General features: G+C 36.2%; 1 protein-coding gene across 4 annotated transcripts in view; it reads right to left on the bottom strand.

The window, feature by feature from the left end:
• The window catches only part of LOC115447152 (myosin-11), a 47396-nt gene extending 23310 nt beyond the window's left edge, over positions 1 to 24086 (bottom strand). For 2 of the 4 annotated variants that reach the window (XM_030174113.2, XM_030174116.2), the window contains exons 1-2: positions 23654 to 24085; positions 4640 to 5861 (exon numbers count right to left, since the gene is read on the bottom strand). In XM_030174113.2, coding sequence (XP_030029973.2) covers positions 4640 to 5814 — 1175 coding nt within the window. In that variant the 5' untranslated portion in view covers positions 5815 to 5861; positions 23654 to 24085. Of the gene's footprint in view, positions 1 to 4639; positions 5862 to 23653 lie in introns of all 4 variants that reach the window. The other 2 variants (XM_030174117.2, XM_037443221.1) reach the window with 2 other exon arrangements.
• Positions 24087 to 25901: the final 1815 nt, after the last annotated feature.

Raw genomic sequence — 25901 nt, 5'->3', positions numbered from 1 at the left:
TCTCTATAAATGAATCCCTATTTCCCTTGGTCTTGCCATAACCTGAGAATGACGACCAATTTCATTCTTCTTTTTAAGGTTTATAATGCTTTGTAGAAGGTTCTTACGGAAAGAAAATTCAAGAAAACTTAATAATGACCAAAAAATATTCTGCAATATAAATTTATTGTTTTTATTTTATTTTTGGCTAAATATAAAAAAATATATATAATTCGTCTGTACGTATGTGACACTGAACGCCTAAATCGTTGGACTGATTTTGATAATTTATTCATATGTTTTCTTGTGGGTCCTGGATGGTTTAGATTCACAATTGGACCTCGTAAGAGGCACTGTACTTGAGTTCTAGGGCTTTATATCCTTTTTAGGGCAGGACGGCTGTCGGGGTTGCTAGTTGTTAAATAAATTTCTCTTCATTTCCAAATAAACAGTTAAAATATCAATATAATCAATTACTAAGTAGTGCGGCAATCCGAGACGAGACATAGGATGAATAAAGCCACGTAATTGCTATTAAAATGTACTTTGCACAGTTTTAGTTATTCTTAGGCAAATTTAACGTAAATAAAATGCTCAGCAGTACCAAAATATCATATCAATCATTGTTGCAGGAATTTTGTTATGACTAACTGATTCACGTAGATATAATGCATTTACACTGAAATTGTTATTTACAACGCGCATGCAATGTCCTATATATACATATTATAAAACAAAGTCCTCAAAATCTGTTTGTATGTGATCGATTTTCTCTAAATCTACTGAACGGTTTTTTGTACGGTTTTTACTAAAAGATAGTGCAATTCCTGAGGAAGGTTTAGATTACTTATACACGACGGTTTAGTAAATTGGCTGAAATATAACGATCACTGTTGAAGAGGTCTCGTGGTTGTAAAAAATCTCGCTAGCTGGGAGAAAGAAAAAGTGAAAAACAAGTAATGGAACATGAAAAAAAACAAAATTCTTTTTGTTTACTAAAACATTCTTTGGTATATTACGCTCAATTTATTTATAAAATTAAAATTAGAATGACTATCATATGCAACATTTTAGGCTTTATTCTCTGTACCATGTCAGGTTATTCATGGGTACACTTTTGTATGATTTTGTAATTGAGATTTGCCCTCCATAGTTTGTTATTCCTTTATATCCGTGTCCTCATTATTGCCTGTACTGAATCAAATTAGAAACGAGGCTATTAAACATTGTAGCAACGTAAACTGAACCGAAATCACGTACAGAGAAAGGAAATAACACGTGTTTACTATTTTAATAATAATTTATACAGCAAAATGTAAAATAAATGTGATTCAACAACATGGCGGGCCGTGCGTCAATATGGCGGCCTTGAAGTGTCAAAAAGACGCGCCAAAGCAATGTTGATACATGGTTCTCGCGGGAATTGCAAGAAATCACGCATTAACGTGGTAACTATAGTCAAACCCTTAGAATAATAAAAGTTCAACCAATCACAGACAAAACACGTGAAGTATTTTATATTTTTAATCAGGTTTCTGTAAATATATATTGGTTATTCAAACATTTTTGGGTATTTATTAAAAATGGCTGAAATCATCCCTATACTGCTTGTTTACAAGTTTAATACAATTTTGAAGAACTAAGAGCTTGAAGACAGAAAGTTTATTGGAAATCTTCATAAAAATAGCTGGATTATGCTCAGTAACTTTCAAAGTCAAAGTTTATGGAAACGTTTATAACAATTTATTACTTCCATGGAGAAGGAAATTAAAATGTTTGGTTATAACATCAAAGAATGCATTCGGATATCTGTTTTGTGGTTTGGATTATGACCTTTTCATAAATCTAAATTCGTTTAGATTTAAGATGTTTCGTTTTATGCACACCTGGTACGCATGTACTTTTTCCTTCGACATAAAACAAAGAAGCCTTGAATTATTTATGAAATTGATAATTTTTTAAATGTATAACAAAAATGGTTTCGTTTACATAAGCTTCTTTCTGATCGTCTGCAATTGACGGTACAAGCATGAATTTAAATGTATGACTAACTACTAACTAGCTTAAAATAAAAGGTATACGTCATAGTATTTCACAATAAATTCTTTTGTTCGTATTGAACGCCAATTCATTTGTTTTGTTTACCATCTTTAGTTTCATGATCTCCTGGTACTCATGACTTATACGTCATAGGGAAAATCGTTTTGTTTTAGGGAAAGTCCTTTGTTCCTTATACAGAATACGTAGCAGTTCTTTATGATGCAGTAAATTATTTGCTTCAAAACAATCACTGTGTCAAAATGTTTCCGCAAAGAAAATATATTGTTTTTGTTATCGCCACAAAGCGTTGTGGAGGAAAAACATAATTATTTTAAGGTCAGTCTGTCGAAAATCAATATTCAAGAAATACTTCATATTCTGAGTTTATCTTTTTCATGTGAATGAATATTTTTACTTTGGACATTTCCTTGTTATACAAAGTCTTAGCAATTGCTGTGAAACAAATAACATTTTATTTAAAAAAATAACTTATTAATCCAAATTATTCTATTAAAATTATAATTTATTAAGTTTGATTTAAGTCTGAGGACAATATAATATTTATTATAATACTGTTTAGATCATATACACCACTAGTTTAGAATTACAAAAAATTAAAAATAGCTTTAATTGCTGCCGTCATTGAATAAATATTTTACAAAAAAAAGGCAATGTCATAAAATTATCCCTAAAAAAAGGCAATTTTTGGTTCATAATTCTGGTTTTCTAATGTTCATTCATCAATTCATACTACTTGATAAGTTGTTATATGTACTAAACAATCGTATCTAACGCATATTTAGTACTCGTCGAACTTCAATCTAACTTGTAATCTACATTATATGTTACTTACTACGTGATGTGTCCATTTTATGCAGGATTTGTGAAAGTTTTAACACGCATAGCTTTGTCATTTATATATAAACGAAAATTCTGACTGCAAATTTTAAATCTAAAATTCATACCGCATTTATTTTTTTTTTAAAAATAACTATTGGTGTAACAAAAAAATTAAGAGATATGAATGACAAACAATATGTCGGTGTTAGTCGTTTTGGATTTGAAGCCTAAAGCAAGAAAATTTGAATGAAAATTTGACGTAACAATTACTGAAAAACAAAATATTATAACAATATGATGTTATTTAGAACTTGACATGATTGTATTACGTAATAAATGATAAATAAAATTGACTTGCATTTATTAGACAAATTAGTTACAGTTGATTTATTCTTATTACATTTTTGGATTAGTTTATGATGATTAAATTAATGTCTTCACAATTAAACCCTGCAATGACAATAATAATAACATAGCATCGTGGCCTTAATTTCAGATAATATGTTCATTTTTTGATTCATTGCAACTGCGTTGACTCTATAAACACATCAATAAGCGAACAGCGCCCTTCGTCTATGATGAGAGATGCGGTTCGAGCGCCAAATTCCGCCGTGGGCAAAGCGACAGCTGTTTTCTGACACTAATCCTTATTAAATACAGGGTCTTCCATTAATATATCAAGACTGATGCTCAAACAGTATATGGAGACATTGACGCGCTATTAGTCGGGTGTATATATTGTTTTGGTAGAATAAAGATAGAAGGACGAATGTCCGCATATTAAAATCCCAAAGGCACGCACCTATGACTTTTATAAAATTGTGTATTCTTTGTGAATTATCCCTTGCTTTTACGGTGAAAGAAAAAGATTTCTACATAAGAATTTCGAGGGTATACAGAGTCTGCTAATCCGTAGTAGGCCAGGGTAATAAAAATTAACGAGCTAAACCCTATCAGTAAAGGAGGCTCGTGCTCAGCAGTGAGCAGTATACAATAACGCTAGTATCATTTTATTGTTTGCTTTTGTTAGGATATATTTTATATCCGCTCGGATAGTAACCACCTTATACACAGTGTTAAAATCCTCCATAGTGGTCCACGTAGGTGTGTCGTGTTCCGGGATCATATGTATATCCGGTTCCAACAGGCCGGCATAATTGAGTCGACTGCCGAGGGGTAACCATCTCTCCTCAGTCGACGTTCTATCGGACCTATCCCACTTTTTTATTAGGTGCAGTGGAGACATTTTCAGTGAACGTATGAAAAAAAATACACTTCATTCTCTACTCTGGTGCAGAAAGAGATTATCGGTAGGTGTTGCAGGCGGATAAATGCTTTAATACACAAAGTGTAAAGAAAACTTGTATAAATCTGGCGGACAATAAGCACGTGGCGAAATACCTGTCACAGTGATTCACTTCGGGAGCAGTGTTAACGGAACAGGTATATCCAATTACATTGTAGGCGGAATAATTCTGCGCGCGGTGGTGAGTTTATAAACTTTTGATAATACTCGATCTGGCTTTGAGTTATTTTGTAAAATAATATGGTATTTTAAAAAAAATACCTTTTCATTTTGGCATTAAAATCGGAAATTTATGTATTTTTGTAAATAGGCGAAGTAACGACATAACAATGTTACTATTTATTGCTTTACCAATTAGTTTGAACACAAATTGCTTTATTTGTTGACGTATGCTTGTAAACAGATAAATATTTTGAGCTAGATCGAGCCTAGACAAGATAATTCCTACAATTACAGATTCAGAAAACTACTCACTCGTCATCTTCGTGTTCCTCCTCCTCGATTTCTTCCTCTACCTCCTCTTCTACTTCTTCTACTTCTACTTCTTCTTCTATCTCTTCTACTTCTTCCTCTATCTCCTCTACTTCTTCTACGATCTCTTCCTCGGTCTCACTCTCACTCACTAAGCTCTTCACTTCACTAGTGATGTCATCCGCACAATTCTTATCATCTACAAAGCCACTGTCACTGTTATCACTGTACACTCTCTTGAGTCCGTCCTCAGGGGTTATTTTGATAGTTATCGCATCGTTATTTTTAACGTCGATAACCGTTTTGTTTTCCGATTCCGGCATATCCTCCAAGTACTCCTCCTCTTCCCCAGAAGTGAGGGATTCGAAGGAGGAGTCAACTTCCTCGTCAGTCTGCTGCTCTCCATCATCGAAGATGATGTGCTTTCTGAACGTGACCTTCTTTTTGCCGCAGTCGGAGCGGTCGTCGTCGGAACACCCCTCTGTGTCGGATCGCGGCGGTTTCATGTTTGATTTCTTGACAATGGACGGTGATTCGGCGTCGTCGTCGACGTCGTCCTTCAGCAACTTCTCTAGTTCACCTTTCAGTTCGTTCTTGTAACAATCAATCGCGGTGTTCTCGTACTTGTCCTTGAGTTTGCTGTCGGCGCCTCCCATCTGTTTGGTCTCGTTGATCTCGTCCACAGCAGTGTCGATGGTCCTCGCGATCTGCCTCAGCAGTGCCTCGGCATTGCGCTCCTGTGTTTCGTTTACGTACACGAGTGACACGTGTTTCTCGGGCTTGTGTTGTGGGACGAGCGGTTTCGCGTACTCCGTGGACTCGTCTGCGACGCGCGCGTTATTTTTGGCCGCGTCGGGAGCGCGCGCGTCACACAGAGAGCTCGTTCGTTGCAGGTTAGTTTTGGGAGGGCTGACGCGGCAGGACTCTGACCTCGCCTTCCTCTTCGGTTTGCGCCGCTTCCTCGCCATGATCTCGAGGATGGCGCCCACGCCGGTCTTCTGATGGTAGTCTGTCTCGGGTATGAGCAGGTTGACTACATCTTTGGACGTTTTGGTGAGTTCGTGTGGCGCGCGCGGGTCGACTGCTGTTAATTTTAACGTGTTGTCGGTCGGGTGTCCCCGCGGCGGCTCGGCCGTTTCCGGCTCGGCCTTGCCTTTCCGTTTGAAGAAGCTGAACATCGTCTATAGCGACATGTCCGCGCGGCCCGCCGAGCTTCCGCCGACTGCTGCTCACATGCAACACAATATTTACGAACATGCGATGTTTTGTTGATATTTCTCTTATTTTGTTTTATTTTGTGAACTGAACGAGGGGAATGCTAACAAGTACACCGAGTGGTAAGTACATACCATTATAACTGATTTGAAAATAAATCATTGGAACCATCATTCGAACAGATTATGTTGCATTGTTTCGTAAAAATCAATTAAAAAAATATAAAACAATGATTTCTTTACATATAAAACTGCTTATAACAACATTGATATATAATTATATACTAGGGCCGCATAGAGTGAACAGGTTAACATAAGCCGACTTTCTTTCTTTAAAAAAATCCTAAGAGTGCGCGGATAATTAATGAGTGCACTCAACATGGGTGAAAAAAGAAGGAATGCAAGGTTTTCTGATGACTATAAATAATGTAGAGATACCTATCTGAATCATTAACAATTCGCCAATTAATCAGACACACTTTCCATTAAAATTCTTTAAAGTTAGACAAAATATGTTTTGTTCCAATATCATATACAAATCTTTTATTTATTATCCGACTTCAGTCCGATTAAAGTTCCAAATATATAATGCTATTTTCGGCATGCCTATATATTTGTGTAACCGAGCAGCCAAATAATTCCCAAAGTAAACAATGTTGGATCACTCGGGTCAAGTTTGAGGCTAAAACATTTCCTACTGCGTGCTACTTTTTGACCGCATAGCACCGCGGCGCGGAAATAAATGTATTTATTTAAATAAACCTTGCCGATGTATTTTCACACTGTGTTTAGTAATGTTGATAACTTGACATATTACTTTTATAAGCATGTGAAGGAAACCTGTTAAAATTATGAATTCTATAGTCAAAGAAAGAATATATCCTAATTTGAGGATCTCGGCCTAACTATTAAAATTCAGTAGTATATTATAATATTTTTACAGGTTTTATGTTAAGGGTAATAATGATTGATATGATTTTAATGGTTCTAACACAGCTTCGATACAAAGGGTCTACTTATTCATAAGCTTGTAGTAACGACAATCGACCCTGTAGCCTTATATTTTATAACACAACAGCTAATATAAAAAAGGCAAAATGATATTTCTAAAATAAAAGTAAAGATAATTTTGGAAAATTCAATCAAAAAAATACGTTTTTTTTTTATAAATTAGCTGTTTTTTTTAAAATACCTAGATAACATAATCTCAAATTTATAAACACAAGTACTAGGCAAACATGACTCAATAGGAGATACCAACTTTCATATCGTATCATTAATATTTACCGGTTTGCATAAAAAATATAAAATGTCTATGTTACTTGTCAATGATAATAAAATTGATGCTAATAAAAAAACATAACGGTTTCTTGGCTTTAATAAATTATACTTATTCTATTTCATTCTGCGCGTGACTCAGCCGCTGTTGCCGTCCTTTCTGTTTATATTTAAAACAAAGCGAGTACACATTTTCAGTATATATACTTTTTTTTTAAATAACTGTGTACAGCCAATGAGAGTAAATTCAAATATTTGTATACTCTATGGATATATTTGAATCGCTCCTGGTCGAAATTTGGCCACGGCGGCGGCCAAGCTCGACGGATATCAGCCACGCAGGAGATATTATAGTGCACAAGTGTATGCAATACACAAGCACTCTCTGTTCCATCACTCTCATAGTCCGGTGAGACAATCCGACATGTCCGGAGAGAGATCAGACGCAGGACCAACGGCCAAGTCCCTGACGGAGCTGCAGCTCAGTAACTTCAAAGATCTTAGTCACAGTTATTTTTGGTCCGACCCGGGATTCGAACCCATGTTCTCAGCTCGGTAATCGTTCGCTCTATAACTATGCCACTAGTCTTAGTCAGATGTAAAAAGTATGGAAAGAAAGAGGTCGTCATGTCTTCACATTAAAAATAATTCGCTGAAAACATTTTGGAGTCACTAATGGATAATAAAACATTGTAATGTTGTTTATCGTGTCCGTCTGTTTGTTTCGCCACATATATATCTACATTACTATTAATAGAAATTGTGAGTTTGTTTGTACGAGCAGGGCCGCATTAAGAATGTTGCGGCCCGTAGACAAATCACATTTTAGGGCTCATTTTCCCTTTCCTGACTTCCTAAAATATATTTTTGGCCTAATTAACCTTTTTTAATAAAGGAAATTATGTATTATAACAACATTTGTATGACTGTGATTTTTTCAAAAACAACTAATCTTATTTGAATAGGGTTCTCGTTATTTAAAACAACTGATCCGATATGGATAGGGCTCTTTTAATTTTAATAGTACGATCTGATGAAGATCTTTATGATTATTTTTTTGTGACTTTAATGGCGTTTCAAAACATTCTGAATGAAGAGACAAGCTTGCCGATCACCTGATAGTAAGCGATACGATCGCCCATAAACAGTAGAAACACCATCCAACACTTGAAATTACAAAATATTACACTGGGCCCGCCATCCTGAGACATCTTGAGATATTAAGTCTGATTATGTCCAGTAGTTACACTGGCTACAATGTCCTTCAAACCGGAACACAACAGTGACTACACACTGCTGCTTGGCGGTAGAAATATTGTAGTGGTAACTACCTAGGCGGACTCTCACATATGAGAGACCTACCACCGTCTTCCCCTAAGGCCGCCTCTGTCTATAACAATATCAGTCTTGTACAATACTGTCCTACCACTGGGCACAGGCCTTCTCTACTAAGAGGGTTTAGGGCTTGGTCCACGCTGGCCTAGTGGGGATTGGCAGAATTCACATACCTATACAGATACAGATACTAGATAGAAATACTTATACAGAACTCTCAACTATGTAGGCTTCATCACGATGTTTTCCTTCAAATTCTAAAGAATACTTCGAAAAGTCAGTGGTGTGTGCCTCCTACTAAATAATAAAAATATTATTCCTGTACCACGAACCTGCCCGCGTGTAAGAACTAGTATAACATATGTAGGGAAGTGTATCATTAGAATTGGCACGAACTCAACATTACTCAATATCTAGCGAAAAGTGCGCGACCTTCTCCATACTATTTTTAAGTTCACACCGAACACACATAAATCTTAGGATTGGCAAAATGAATGCACGGGAAAGGTTAAAATTTTTATAACACACACGCCTTTGATCCAAAAAGGGGTAGGCAGAGCCGTAAATAGTTCCCCTACCTTCCAGGTTGTGTATTCCCATGAGCGAGCCTATTGCCATAATAATAATAATATCAGCCCTGTATTATATATTTGCCCACTGCTGAGCACGGGCCTCCTCTACTACTAAGAGGGATTAGGCCTTAGTCCACCACGCTGGCCTAGTGCGGATTGGTAGACTTCACACACCTTCGAAATTCCTATAGGGATCTTCTCAGATGTGCAGGTTTCCTCACGATGTTTTTCTTCACCGTTAAAGCGAACGATAAATTCACAAAGAATACACACATGATTTTTTAGAAAGGTCAGAGGTGTGTGCCCTTGGGATTTGAACCTGCGGACATTCGTCTTGGCAGTCCGTTCCACACCCAACTAGGCTATCGCCGCTTCATACCATGCCATACCGAGCACAAATTTCAAACTCTGGTTTGATACTGAGTAGAAATACCCAATATCACTGCTCGACTCGGACATCGAAGCCAAAACCTCAACACACAGCGAGATGTTACAAAAGTTGCGCGTCCGCCTACAAAAATAAAGACGTGAGTGCGTCTAACCAAATTCAAAGCGATTTGACAATTAAATGGAAGTCTTTAGTAGTTATTTAATTGATGTTAACAGTGTGCGTAGATCAGCCATCGCTTAAAAGAACCGGCTTGTGTCCCGTTAGTTCGTCTGCGATATTTTTATTGGAATGTCCGACATATCGACTATAAACGATGTCACATTTGAGCTTAATTTGACCTATTGATCGTTGCATCACTAGATAGTATAAAACAAAGTCGCTTTCTCTGTCCCTATGTCTGTTTGTATGTTTAAATCTTTAAAACTACGCAACGGATTTTGATGCGGTTTTTTTTAATAGATAGAGTGATTCAAGAGGAAGGTTTATATGTATAATAATAACATCCATTAAATAGTGGAGAAATACTGTTATTTTGTTATGTTATACCCGTGCGAAGCCAGAGCGGGCCGCTATGTTTTTATATACAACGTTCACAGTTTTTCTGTAGTGTATTTAGTATTAGCATTGCACCCGTGCAAAGCCGGGGCGGGTCGCTAGTATATTATAAAGCTGAAGAGTTTGTTTGAACGCGCTAATCTTAGGTATTATTGATTCGAATAGAAAAATTCTTTTAGTGTTGAATAGCCCATTTATCGAGGAAGGCTATATAATATCACGCTATCACCAATAGGGGTGGAGCGTCGATGAAAAATATTGTAAAAACAAGGAACATTTATTCCCTTTGAGAGCTTCCGTTGCGTGCGCTGTAAAGGTTAAAGTTACGCAACAATTATATATGACGGAATTGTTGCTCTTAAAAAGTTGTGAAAAATATAGTATAAAACAAAGTCCTCCAATGCATCTGTCTGCTTGTTTGAACGTGATAAACTTAAAAATTACCCAACGGATTTCAATGAAATTTGGTATGGAGATAGCTTGAGATCCGGGAAAAGATATGGCGGGACTTTTATCCTGGAAAAGTCTTTCACGCAGGCGGAGTCGCAATCAAAAGCTAGTTATGAATATTAGTAACTGATTAAGGTTTTGCGGACATACGGAAGATTGTCATACAAAACTTTGTTAAATAGCAAAACACCAATGTAAAATACTTCATATTTATTCTATATCGTGATTTACTCGGTTTTAAGCGCATATTAGCATATTTTCTGTAAAAATATTTAATTTATATCTAAGGACGCCGTGACAACTTGTCAACGGCCGTTTCAAATAAGACAACGACTTATTACCAATCGGTAATAGCTTTTGGAGCACTTGATTTTGTAGGTTGTCCACAGCACGGTCACTTTATTTCAAAGGGTTGCAAGTGACTTAAGCGCTCACTCAATAGTCCGGTATGGTTTCTTTTTTGGGTATCGGATCCCATAGTCAACACCTAGGGAAACCAGCAAATGGGTACTGGAATGACTGGGTTTAGCTACTGCAGGGTCCTGGAGGAAAGTTGGGAGGGGGTAGCTGGGAAGGAAGTGTGTAAGGATCCTCTAAGAACGGGAGGAGGGGAGAAGGCTAGGAACTGTTCCCTTTATAGGGCTCAATGTGAGTTTGCAAACATGAGGTATACAATTAACTGTGTGCCTAAAGCCGCGACAAATGTGCACTGTTCATGGGCGTACATTCGGTGTGAAGACGTAGCTTACTAAACACACTACTAACACTGGGGAGATAAGCGAATGGGATACTACATACCCCCCGGCTTAACGACTGCTGAGCCCTGGAGGAAAGAGGAAGAGGAGAAAAAGCGGGTGAAGTGAAGATAGGAAGGGGAAAATAGTAGGATGGACAGATGGAAGTGGCAGGGGAAATGTTCGCGGTCCCTTTTTAAATAAAAAAAATAAAAATACTTTATTTATCACGTAGGCGAACAAAGTTGCACTTATGATACGTCAAAACAAAGCATAAGAATAATTAATATTATTTCTAAACAACTATTAAAATTACTTATATAACTATGGACATTTTAAATTAGGGATAAAATTTATACTAAAGACAAGGTACAAACCGAAGTAACCAGCTCGGGCTGGCAAGTAGGGGGAAATAGAAGGGTAACGCGTCGCGATCCTCACCGGCGAGGACATAAGCCCTAACCTAGCTAATCTACCAGCCTTTCACTAGCTACCTAAGTGATGACTACCCGAAGAAGAAAGGCAGAAAGAAACTCCGGGCTTTCTTTTTTGTCATCAATTGTTCAGTACTTCTTTTGTATTTTTTTTTCCAAGTCTTTCTTGGAAAAAAATACTTACCTTACCTTATGGGCCTCAATGTGTTATCCAAGAGGTATACACACTGAACTCTGTGTCTAAGGCCGTGGCAAATGTCCCCCCATGCATGGGCTTCCATTCAGTGTGGAGAACGAGCGCACTAGAATTGCCTCGGGGGTGAAGTCCGGTGTGATTGTATAAGCCAACCCTTGTCAAGCTAACAAACGTATGACTTGATAATCATCAAAATCGGTTCACCGGATCAAAAGCTCTGAGGTAATGTGTACGATGAGGACATCATAGTTGACGGCATCATTTTAAGAGTTTTCTGATGTATCTCCGAAGATAAGGTTCCAACAACAATGAAAATATGAGACAATACAGTAAACACCAGCTTTCAAATAAAAAAAAGAATCATCAAAATCGGTTCACTCAATAAAATGTTCTAAGGTATGAAAAAAGAATACATTCGATTTGAGAAACTCCTCTTTTTGAAGTCAGTTAAAGAAAGAATAGCACAAAAATATGTTTACGATTTCGCCATCATCGATGAAAGATTTAATATTGTTTATATCAATATTGCGTATTGAGTTTTGCGATACGCAGAAAACTGCGTGTTTACAGTTTGCACCACGTGTAATGAACTCGTGTTTAGTAAAAATAGTGATGACATTTTGGCATTGTGATTATTGACGTCATAGCATCTTATGATTAGTCCTGCACTGATCATGCTCCACCCGTGGCCCCAACCTATCATGTAACTAAACGTTAAAAAGTTTACTAGTGGTAGGTCTCTCATATGAGTCCGCCTGGGTAGGTACCACCGCAATGTCTATTACTGCCGTCAAGCAGTCACTGTTCCAGTTCAAAGGACATTGTAGCCAGTGTAACTGGACATAATAAGACTTAACATCTCATGTCTCACTGCGACCGCAATGGAATACCAAACAATACTTTGTAATTCTAAGTGTTGGATGGTGTTTCTACAGTTTATCGGCAGCCGTATCGCTAACCATAGGCGGCAAGCTCGTCTCGTCATTCAAAGCAATAAAAAAACAAAAAAAAAACTATACTTTGTAATTCAAGGTGTTGGATGGTGTTCTACTGGTTATGGGTGGCCATATCGCTTACCATCAGGCGAACGGCAAGCTCCCCCGGGGCCTAACATAACTGCTGATATCTCGTCTGCTTACCTCTGAACAGGGAAAACGCGATGTTTACTTGAATTTAGTGTGCCATTTTTAGCGGTTTGCACTGCGAGATATTTTAAATATATCCATTCGCACTGGAATCCATTCAGACAAAATTAAAATGAGTCGGGTGCACGACCTGATAAATCATGAATACAGAGAAATATAGCGTTGCGGACAAACTTTGAATGTAGACGTTTAGGTAACTGACTAGTTTTTAGTTTTGACATGGTTTATGTTTTGTGTTCAGAGTACGTGTCGTAAGAGAGGTTTAATTCTAGCTTCCGGGGACTTCACGTTTTCCATTCGTTTTTTATTATTCCAACATAAAAATAAAATACATTATTTTTATATGACAGTATCTCAACCTTAACCAGGTTTGTCTGAACACTGAGACAATTGTAAAGCTAGACTAGCGTATATATAGAAAAATCAGTCGTAATGTAATAAACTTATTTGCAACTTAATATATAAAATAGGCCATATTGGCCAACGTAAGTGTGTAGTTCTGGGATCAGCTTGTGTATATCAGGTTCTAAAAGGCCGGCATAAGTGTCTACTGTCGAGGGGTAATCACCCCTCGTCAGTCGACATTCTATTAGACCGCTCCATTGACTATCAGGTGGAGTGGGGATATTTTTATATAGACGTTTTGCTCCATACCCTAACTAAACATTTGACTGTAACAAGACAACAAACTTAGTATTTATAAAAAGCAATGTATTTCGGTTTACGCTTTCGGAATATTTTTTACGAATTCATTTGCTACGATTTACTGTACTTACATTTAATGACGCCTAATCTGTTGATGTTATTTTTGGTTTAGATTCTACACACATACACACACATACACTAACGCCTTTCTCCCCGAAGCGGTAGACAGAGAAGTCAGTGCACCTAGATTTGTTTTCCGATCCATGAAGTGTATATCGGACAATATGGAAACTCCAGGCTGATTTGAGCCGAAAACAGAATCACTTTGTCACATCCATTATTTAAACCCGATGAAGAGCGAAAGTAATAACTGCGCACATAATATAAATACGCTACGTCATTCGATTTTTCATAAACTGTGGAACTAAGGAAAAAAAATATTCAGCTTTAGGTTTTCTGTTTTAAAACGTGGCTGATTTTCGTATATCATGAGCTAAAATTAAAAAGAAGGAAAACATTCGCGTCTCTTATTTGGGAATGAGTAGAGACAAAGTTTCACTTTCCACTGAATTTATTTTTGTTTCCAATCCCATATAGGAAGCGGTCCTCGCTATATTCGGGCATAAAGATGTGTTTTAAAATTCCGAAAGTTCAAAACATTGCATCGTTTCAGAATACAATTCCTCTCCCAAAATACTTCAGTATGTGGTTTCATATATTATAATACAAAATGTCTGAATTTTGTTTTATTACCTTATTATTAGAAAAATAATCATTTTGATAAAGATGTTTTTGTCTCAACAGTTTTTGTATGTGAAGATGTAGAAAAAAATAATATTTTATTTTTTAATCAGTTTATATTTGATAAAGATTTTCTTGTATGTGTATTGTGATGACGTAGGAATATTTAATATTTTTTGTTATGTATTTTTTTATAACAGTAAATTTAGACTTCGTTCAAAAAATTGATTTATTTTACTATAAAGAAATACAAACTTCATATTGTATAAACTTTAGTTGTAATACGTAGAAGCGTCACACGCTATTTTCCCGCGCTTTATTTTGGGAAACAACATGGCGATGTTTGCTGTTATAATTATTCTGTTTATTTTTCTTTACCATAATCGGGCGACGCTCCCGGCTCATCTGTTATAGTTTATTCAGGTTAATTAATTAAGATTGAAGTTATTTGTTAGTTTTAGACGGTTATATTCTCTTTACAAGGTTTTATAGTTTAATATGGTGATTTTAAATCATCAATTTTGTTGTAGTCGAGTATAAAATGAAGCAATAACGAAATATTTTTAATTTTATCCTTAAGTAATAAGTAACTTGTGCACGTTGTATCTAATTGGTAGTGAAAATATAAGGGATAGCCGTGATGTCGAATCTCGTGCGAGAAAAATGTTTGTGCGACCTAAAAATATTATTTTGGAGATTGGTATTGTGAAATAGTTCATCGTAATTCTTAAGGTGATAAAGTTTTGTATTATGTGAGGCTACGTGACCCGATTATATGAAACTGTTGGGTATATCTATACTATTATATAAAGCTGAAGAGTTTGTTTTTTTGTTTGTTTGTTTGTTTGAACGCGCTAATCTCAGGAACTACCGGTCCAAACTGAAAAATTCTTTTTGCGTTGGATAGCCCTTTGTTCGTGGAGTGCTATAGGCTATATATCTGATGATATATAGCCTATAGCACTCCACGAACAAAGGGCTATACCCAATAGGAGCGGAGCAGTAATGGCTAATCTCAGGAACTACCGGGCCAAAATGAAAAATTCTTTTTGCGTTAGATAGCCCTTTGTTCGTGGAGTGCTATAGGCTATATATCATCACGCTATACCCAATAGGAGCGGAGCAGTAATGGCTAATCTCAGGAACTACCGATTCGAACTGAAAAATTTATTTGTGTTGAATAGCCCTTTGTTTGTGGAGTGCTCTAAGTTATATATCATCACGCTATGACCAATAGGAGCGGAGCAGTAATGGCTAATCTCAGGAACTACCAGTTTGAACTGAAAAAATTGTTTTGTGTTGGATAGCCCTTTATTTGTGGAGTGATAGAGGCTATATATCATTACGCTATGACCAATAGGAGCGGAGCAGTAATGAAACATGTTGCAAAAACGGGGACAATTTATTAGTTATGAGAGCTTCAGTTGCGTGCGCTGCGTAAACGGTTAAAGTTATGCAACAATGATGTATGACGGGATTGTTCCTCTTAAAAAGTTCTAAAAAATATATTATAAAACAAAGTCCCCCGCTGCATCTGTCTGCCTGAACGTGTTAAACTCAAAAACTACCCAACGTATTAAGAGGAAATTTGGTATGGATTCAGTTTGGGACCCTGGGAAGAACATAGGCTCCCGGGAAACTACTACTTTTATAACGGTAAACTTTAGCCTGAAAAACTTTATAACGCGAGCGGAGCCGCGGGCAAAAGCTAGTTTATTTATAATGGTAAAGCATTATCTTCAGATGTTAAATCTCCATCAAACACACTGTCGGCTTGTCCTTCAAGCCAATATCCTGCACCCACGGAATACGCAACAAAAATAAAGTACTAGGAAAACATGATCGGAAAGATGTTTTCAGCTAAACGGATGCGCTATTTTTATTTTATGGTGTTCTAGTGACGTCTTTGATCGGCGTACAGCGCGTCGCACTTGCTTCCTACAGGAAGTTGTTTTTTTGTAAGTGAATGTCTTTAATATTATTTTGTAATGGTGCAATGTGTCGATGTCGCAAGCAACTTCTTTCTCGGGACCCACTTTCCAGCAAAACGACGTGTTAATAGTATTCTACGCAGTTTATATAAATATAGAAAGAAATAAACATTGTATATCTGCAAAACGATATTTTTACTTTCAATATTCCAAATTTATTGTATTGTGGATATTAATTGAATGTTGAAAAGACAATAAAACTGTTTGATGCCATGCATCCTAAAGTGCACATTATTAAAATTTTCAACCATCACCATTGGATAGATAAATCAATACGGAATATTTTGATAGTTAATTTTGAATAGGTAGGAAAGACCTAAAATAGATTTTTTAAAGATATTATTCATAAATTTTCGCATTCGTGACGTGCGCCGCTAACTAGGCAACGGTGGAAACGCTGTCCACAAGCAGAAGCCACGATGGCGGTCGTCGGCAGGCAGCAGGGGGCTATCCGCTCTAGTGCATCTTTGTGCGTCTTTACACAATTTTCGGTTGACCCCCGGGATGGACGGCAGTGTGCACTTGGCCTCATGCTGCCGTAGACGCCGAGGGCGTCCTTCGGTGCGCGGGGCCTTCTGAGCCCTGATTAATATTTCTTATTCACATCCAGGCTTACACTTATACTCGAGTTCTTATTATCATAAGCGTCACTCCGTACATAACCACACGCTGTCAATGTTGAAATCATATTAAAGTCAGGTGTACGGATTGCAATACAGTTCAGGCGAACACAATAAGTGTACGGAACGCCAGATCTAGTATGTAGTATATATATATCGATTTTAGCAGCACTGTAGACATAAGCGCAGTGTACGTCATCACAGTATTTGTCTTTAAATTTCAACTGTACCTATAACCGTCCGCAAGAGCCCTAAAAATGCAAACAAATAGATGCAAGCTACGCATTAGATACGGAAGTCTTTAAAATAATTTATACCTATTCTAAAGTGCAACTTCCGTGTACACACTTAGATTCAATATCAGAAATAGATATCCAAGTCCATAATCCAACAGTAAATATTATGGCTATTTGGTATCCCGGAATAGCAAGGGAAAACGTAAATATTTATTGGATACATCGATAGTTGCTGGCATTGAATAATCAATCTAGATATATTATTAAAATTATGTTTAAATTTTATCAGAATTGTAATGACTATTATAATTGTGTGATTAATTTATGGATGTAATTGTGACTTTACTATTTATTTTTATTGGCACAGAACTTTTTTACGACCTGTTATAATTATTACTATGGGTGATGTTTTGATAGGATTTCTAAGTGTGTGCGAGTGTCTGATTTTATGCCTAATTTCTCATCACTCACGTATATTTAGCACTAAACTTTCTACATCATTATCATGTAATATAATAGTCTATGTTTGTATCATGTAAAACGGCTTTTGACGCATACTTTACTGTTATGATGAGTAAAATATGGTCAGATTTTCCCGCCATCACACCCACTACAACTCCTGTAAGCCAGGATCAGAGGCACGCATTTGACACCGAGCGGTGAAGCTCGCCGAGTCTCAAAGAACACTAATCTGTCTTTATCCCGCAACGAAATTAATCAAATAGAAAGATAGGGAGGAGTTGGAAATATTAATTGTCCACTTCCTTTCATAGCAAAGCGGGAGAAAAAATAATGAACTAAGAAAGCATTTTAACCTCAAGTAAACGCTCACAACTAAATAATCCAGTTGTATCGTTTAAATACTATACGTTACTACCGCCATCTACTAAAAAATATCATTAAAAAACTACATTACTACGGTAGCAAGTTACCGGTATAAAAAAAACACACACACACAACATCACGCATTTTATCCCCGAAGGGGTATGCAGAGGCGCAACCATAGCACCCACTTTTCGCCAAGTGTGTTCCTTCCCATCATGTGATAGGGGGCGAGCCTATCGCCATATCGGGCACAAATTCCAGACTCCGGGCTGATACTGAGCAGAAAAACCCAAATATCACTTTGCCCGACCTGGGATTCGAACCCAGGACCTCAGAGCGCTGCCGTACCGCACATGCAGTACAACTACGCCACCGAGGCAGTATAAAAAACCTATGCGTTAATTCAAGACATGGTTTACCAATGTACGAAATTTTGTCCAAATCCGTTCAGTTGTTTCTGCGTTTATTTCAAACAAACATCCAAACTTTTAAAGTATTATTGATTTTATATAAGACGGTAGTTTACTAAAAGGTAGCTAGGCTGTTAGCCTTTCTTTACTAGGTAACTCCCAGTGGCGAAGGGTGACATTTTCCGAATGGGTACCCGTCAATGTGTAGGTACTAATATGCATAATGGTGGTAAAGTTAATATTGACGGAATCTAAATTTACGGATAACATTTTAAGGATTCAAATAAATCATTTCATAAATACATTTTGCAAGTCGTTAATTTGATAATTATATTCTACAGAGAGGAAAGACGGCAGGAATCGGGTTCTTTTGACCCTGCGCAACTGGTACATTCTCTACTGTTTCACACAACATATAAAACCAGAGGCCCACACGCGGTACACAGCTAGTGTATCAATAATCGTCCATACTTCAGTTATCTAATGCATTCGATACACTAAGAGCGTTTTTACATTGTCCGACACGATATTGATTTTGTAGCAAATGAACATTTAATGATGTATTATGCATTTGTTGTTTATATTATTGTGTATCGTCTAACTTTGTTTTTGATATTTATGTTTCTTTTCTTTTTAATTTTGTATCAATCTACGGCAATTTATTGTTGTCTTTGTAGTAAACTGTGGGTAATATTGTGGGCTGTACACTAATGTTAACTTTGATACAGTAAAAAGTAACAGCCGTTTGTAAATTTTGTTGTGCAGCTGTATGTTATCTCAAAACAAATAAATAAATATTAGTGTCGGATACTGGTAAACGATATCTTATATCATGTACTTCACATATTTCCAATGAAGTTGATGCAGTCTGAACATTATTGCAATAGCTTTGTGCTGGCAGGATGGCGGCTTATAATAGAAAACCTAATTTAAATATGTGAGTTATTAATGAAATACGTTTTGTCATCTTAATTTGTTAATAATAAGTATATTTTTTATGTATGGTACTAATAAATCCCCGGAGATATATTTTTCTAGGTGCCAAACGAATCAAATGAGTTAACGCTCATATTTTAGGAGCTTTATCAAGAATTAAAACCTCTTTGTTCTCTTCATGAACACATATAATGAAAACATAACATTATCGTCCGATAAAATATAGAAATGGTAAACGCATTTTATGTTATTTCAATGCCGTAATTTTTTTTTTACATAAACAATAACCGTTAAATATTTTTTTCAATATTAACTGATTATTTTGTTATATCTTGTATCCTACGATTGTTTTCAATTTTAATTGAATAACTTTTAAAGGACATTGTAATAATTGTTAATGAAATTAAGAGGTCCATATTTTTATTAGTTAAATTAACAGTTATAATTTACAATGATCTATAATCGGCATCCGATATCAATATCGTATCGGATGATGTAAAATAGCTGTAATAACTTGGTGTGCAGCCAAAACAGAACTGATTTGTGTTTGCGTTATATTCACTCGAGTCCATTTATGATTGATTGGAAACATAATCGCCTTATTGGTTCTATTGCGTATTGAAACTGTGAAGTTTCAATTACGAATCTGTTATTTTTCTACTATTTATGTCAGTCCATCTTCTAAACAAAGTCAGTTGACTACTATAAGTAGACGAACGACTAAGTAAATTCATTTTAAAAACATCTGATTTTGACTCCGCATTGTAGTAGAATAAAGCTCGTAGATGCTTCGCAGCGCGATGTTATAATCCTGGGTTTTTGCTAGAAAAAAATATAATAGATAGTTGCATCTATAAGGTGTTTTATCAAAATTATCTACAAACATATCGTTGATATGTACAAATATGTAAAATATTCTGGCCTAGCTTCCGCCCGCAGCTTCGCCCGCGTGGATTTCGGACTTCAAAAATGGAGGAGGTGCTCAATTTGTCGGGATGTTTTTTTAATGTATGGTGGTATGCAGGTGGTCCGATTGTCCGGTCAGGGTCTGATGATGGGATCCTGGTGAAATCGAAGGAAGCATATAGCATGATTCATTATTCACGCGTGATGGCTATTATTAGCGTATTTCATGTATAACTTTGGTGTTTCTATACCGATTTCTATGATTCTTTTTTATGGAATATTTAATAATGTTAACTTTTTTAATTAGGGATGACTGAGAGTGTTATATTAACGTAAGAGTAGACAAATATAATGAGAAAGCTTCGAACTGCTAAGCTATCGGGAGTTACACGTGTTATTGTGAGTCAACAATAAAAGATAGACATATGCTGTCGGGGGATATTTTTTATATAATTTTAAGGAGAACATTTCCGTCATACATGATTTTTGTGTAGCTTTAACCATTAAGGTTGCACACGCGACGGAAGCTTAAAAAATGGAGTAACTTCTCCCGTTTTCCCAACATTTCCCTTCACTGTTCTACTCCTATTAATTGTAGCGTGATGAAAATGAAAAAGAATACTATAACTAGCTCAGGAGTATGAAAAAGAATTGTACCAAGTTTCGTTAAAATCCGTCGAGTAGTTTTTGTTTCTATAACGGTTATACAGACAGACAGAATTTTTTTTACTAATTGCATTTTTGGCATCAGTATCGATCCCTAATCACCCCCTGATAGTTATTTTGGAAATATATTTCATGTACAGAAATGACCTCTCTACAGATTTATTATAAGTATAGATAGATCACCAGAATATTCTAGAAAGAAAAGTCGTCTGCCATGGTCTCTAAGCCAATTCGATTTTTGAACACACGCGTCAATAAAAATACGTTTTTTACCGATTTCCGCATTACCAATCCAAAAAATATATTCATAGATATTGTCGTATATTCTATCGAAGTAGTTTAAAAAACGCATAACGGAAGACATTAATTTAAAATATTTGGAACGCAACTGCGTAAAACGAGTATATCAAACTAAATGCATTCACATTAAGCACGTCATAATAAATTATAATTAGAGTTTTCGAAACCTTTATTAATAGTTAATTATAATAATTTACGTTTGCAATGTAAAATTTAAGAACTGTTTCGACCAATGGACCACTGAAGAGTTTCTTTAAAGGCTGATGTAATCGAGATGGTTCTTAGTCATATATTATGAAGATCTGTTCAGGTCAGATCAAGGTCAAGATCATCTGCTCATTTCCTACTTTCACAATACCGATTCAATTGAAACTTTATGTGCTGTTACTTCGGTGGTGTTTACAACATATTGTAACTTTGTGCTGCATCATCAAGTAGCCTGCGGGATATCCAACTCCTCAGAGAGTTACAGCAGATATGGCGTGTTTGGGCTCATAAGAATGGTTTAAATAAGTAGGTGTTAGATAGATGATGATCAAGACCCTTTGTGGATAAAAAAAAGTTAGGTAAACCTTGACACAAAAAAAACTAAAAGTAAAATATGTTTATCCCTTAATTTTAGTAAATATACCGAAATATATTTTAAACAAACCCGGAAGAACAATCCCTGGACGGAGAATGAAAATACTTCATAAGGGGTCCCCCGAAGCGAGGACGCTTGGGTTAAAACATTACTACGTACTTATAATAAAGATAAAGAACAAACACATGTTATTTTTAATTTTTAGAGTGAGTGTGAAGTTTAGTTTAACAAGAAGATAATCATAATAATATAATTATGCAAAAGTTGCCTTCCGTAAGTGATTTTTACCTAGCCTAGTTGAAAAAACGGACTGAGAAGAATGTCGGCAGGTTCAAAACGCTTGGTGACGCAGCTCTGACATTTTTATCACTTTTTTTAATTGTGAAGAGACCTACGTACCTGAGAAGTTATCTATAAGAATTATGAGGGTATGTGAAGTCTGCCTGCCTCGGTGGCGTAGTTGTATTGCACGTCCGGTACAATAGCGCTCTGAGGTCCTGGGTTCGAATCCCGGGTCGGGCAAAGTGATATTTGGGTTTTTCTGCTCAGTATCAGCCCGGAGTCTGGAATTTGTGCCCGATATGGCGATAGGCTCGCCCCCTATCACATCATGGGACGGAACATACTTGGCGAAAAGTGGGTGCCCTAGTTGCGCCTCTGCATACCCCTTCGGGGATAAAATGCGTGATGTTATGTATGTATGTATGTATTATGTGAAGTCTGCCAATCCGCACTTGGCCAGCGTCGTGGACTAAGGTCTAATCTTTCTCAGTGGTTGAGGCCTGTGTCCAACAGTGGGACAGTATGTAATATTAGGATTAAACAATCTCGGATAGTTGACTTCTGCAGTTTTTTAAGCTTTTTAAGCAGAATACCATGTGTCCGTCCCATGATGTGATAGACGATCTAATCCATATCGAGCACAAATTCCAGTCTCCGGGCTGATACTGAATAGAAAAACCCAATATCACTGCCCGCCCCGGGGATTGAACCCGAAACCTCAGCACTGCAGTGCATTTTTAAATACTACTTTATAATAGTTTGGACCTTTTGCTTATCCATCTCATAGCCAAACTTAGATACCGCCAATCTCTTTTATACCAATATTTAACAAGTTATATTAATGCTATATAATAAAGTCGAATAGCATTTATAAACGGCAAGTTATTAACCATTAGAATACGAACAGCGGTAACTGTAAACGAGCGGTGTCGGGTCGCGATACTAGTTTCTATCTAGGTCAGCTGACTACGTTATAAAATGTTTAAATATATTCGTTATGATACAAGACTCTTCAGCCTAATGTATTGAAACCGTTAGATTTGGATTCAATTCTGGAATTCCAAATTTAAATTAAGTATATAAATAATACTTTATAAAAATCCATAGATATGATTCAGCCATTGGCTTCGATAAAGGAATAGTGTAATCCTTATAGATCACCTGTACTGCCGTGCTAAGCTCAAAAGCGATACTTAAAAAAAAAAAACAAATCTTGATTTTTATGTCGTCAGATAGCTTAGAGAAATACCCATCCAATGAACTTACCTAAATAATGGTATCTTGTTTAGAACTTGTTAAAAAAAACCCTAAAAGAGTTTCTCTATCTCAGTTTTACATACAAAACTATAAAACTACCTATGATTATAAAACTTCGATTATCTCGAAATAAGGTTTCCCTGATATACCGCTTTTGCGCTTAGCACGACAGTGTAGTTGTGTTTCACGAAGGTAATTATTACAAAACTTGACTTCCTCAGCCTTCAAATGACAGAGTTGTTTTGAAACTAAAATTAATTTGGATATCAACAAAACATCGCATAAATATTTATATAATAAAAATAATATACCCACAGCGGCCAATAAACACCTTTGACCACAAACACCAAGCACGTTCAATGTCACAAACAATAATAACACTTCATAACTGTCGCACTGTAAACAACTTGAGTTTCCGAACGCACTTTATGCCGCGAAAATTGTTACTATTTTTGACGTTTAATTTCTTTTAAATTTCATGCCAGTATTTTTTTGTTTGTTATTTATGTGAATTTATTTTAAAATTACACAAAACACTTCCAACTTTTTATTGCACGTTTATCAAATAATTTATACCGATTTTTTCAAGCCATTATTAATTTTGGCATTAAAAAATATAATCGGTGATCGGCGGATGTTCGTTTTTCAAATTCAGTGTCGTTTTGCCGGTATTTCGTTGGTGTATTTGGGCTAACTGATGGACGGGCGGCCGCCGGTTAGCCGTGCTCTCTCTGACCACTGTCTCGTATTACCGGTACGTTTTGTAAATAGAAAATTTATTTACGAATGGCAGGCGACTGCAACGGGCGCTGTGGCCGACTTTTTTACTTTATTTTAAAGCATATGTACTACATTTCTATAACATTGTTTTGAAGTAATATATTTTCTAAGTTACATTTTACAATACGTTCGGCCTCTACAAATCACAAGCATTCTTATACCAATCTACCGCCATGCTAATTCTACCTTCTCCTAAACTTGTCAATACTAATATTTTATTGTTTAAATTCATTACGATATATATTTTTTGATTATTTAAAATAATGGAGTCTATTTTGAAATTGTTTGATTACACAATTTATTTCAGGTACGGCTTGATTTTGGGTCAAGTGGAGCTTCGTAATGCAGGGGCCATGTTGCGAATATTTTAACATTATTGATGACGTGGTTTTAAAGTAAGATACGTCTATAGTACCCATATTGTTAGAGTAAAGCAAAGCACTTACGTAAACCATAACTATTATTTGTTCCAATCTTCCATCTGCTATTAACTTATTCTAACGTTTTGTCGGCGAAACTTAAAATTTTGTGTGAAGGAATTTTTAATTTTTTTTTATCAACGTCAAAGTGACCCTAGTACATCTCATGGTAAGTGGGTTTTACTAAATGAAACTGAAGAGGTGACAACATAAACTCGCACAATTTTCCGTTATAAACCGGATAGCCACATCCCTTAGGGTAAATGCTTTTGATATACTAGCCTTATAACACTTCAAACAAAGCCTATAAGCGTACACGCTTTTAAATTTTTGGAACCGGAAGTTCTCCCACTCCACTGCCCCGGGGCCAACGTTTACGCAGGGCTAACGGCACTATACGCGGGCCCAACGCAAAATAATTTTCATTTAAACTTTTCCCCGGCCAATTTAAGTCATACATCCTTAGCCATAAACAAAGGGCTCCAGGCAAAAAAATGCCAAAACTAATTCGGATTTCCCGTTTGCAACATGTTTCATTTAATTATCTGCTCCTATGTCATAGCGTGATGATATATAACCTATAGCACTCCAATAAAAATATAAAAAAAATTTTTTTAAACCGGTAGTTCCTGAGATTAGCCATTACTGCTCCGCTCCTATTGGGTATAGCGTGATGATATATAGCTTATAGCACTCCACGAATAAAGGGCTATCCAACGCAAAAAGAATTTTTCACATTTGACCTCATTTAGCCATTACTATCCGTCCGCAACAATAGCGTGATGATATAATCTTTTCCACGAACAAAGGGCTATCCAACGCAAAAATATGTTATAATTCCTGAGATTAGCCATTATTGTATTAGTAACGTGAGATATAATATATGCAATCCACGAAGGAACATAATGCAAAAGAATAGCGGGGCCTTGGCCGGTAGTATCCGGGCGCGTTCAAATATTACAAAGCAAACATCGCTTTAATGAACTATAGATTTTAGTTCCGCTATCAATCCATTGTTTTAAAATAACACCACTCGACAAACATTTCGGCCAGCAAATAATTTTGTTACTATTTCTTTTATTGAATCTTTATTTATAACTTATCAAATGATATATTTGTACCTATAAACTTTAGTATATTGCCATGTCGCGATCAAATTTCATATTCCTGGCTAAGAATTGTAAAACTTTATATTATTTTGCTCAGGATTTCACAAATAAAATCTTATAAAATATGTCCTAAACTACTTTATTAAGGACTGATAATATGGCATTGCAGTAAGCCAACTTTCTAACCCCAATCTCTTCCTTTTCAATCCTTCATTCATCAGGTAAGAATCATGCGAAAATCATATGGAAGAAAGA

Source organism: Manduca sexta, chromosome 26 (genome assembly GCF_014839805.1).
Source record: "Manduca sexta isolate Smith_Timp_Sample1 chromosome 26, JHU_Msex_v1.0, whole genome shotgun sequence".
Taxonomy (NCBI): domain Eukaryota; kingdom Metazoa; phylum Arthropoda; class Insecta; order Lepidoptera; family Sphingidae; genus Manduca; species Manduca sexta.
The sequence above is the reverse complement of the archived record's forward strand: the minus strand, read 5'-3'. Positions and strand labels throughout refer to the sequence as shown.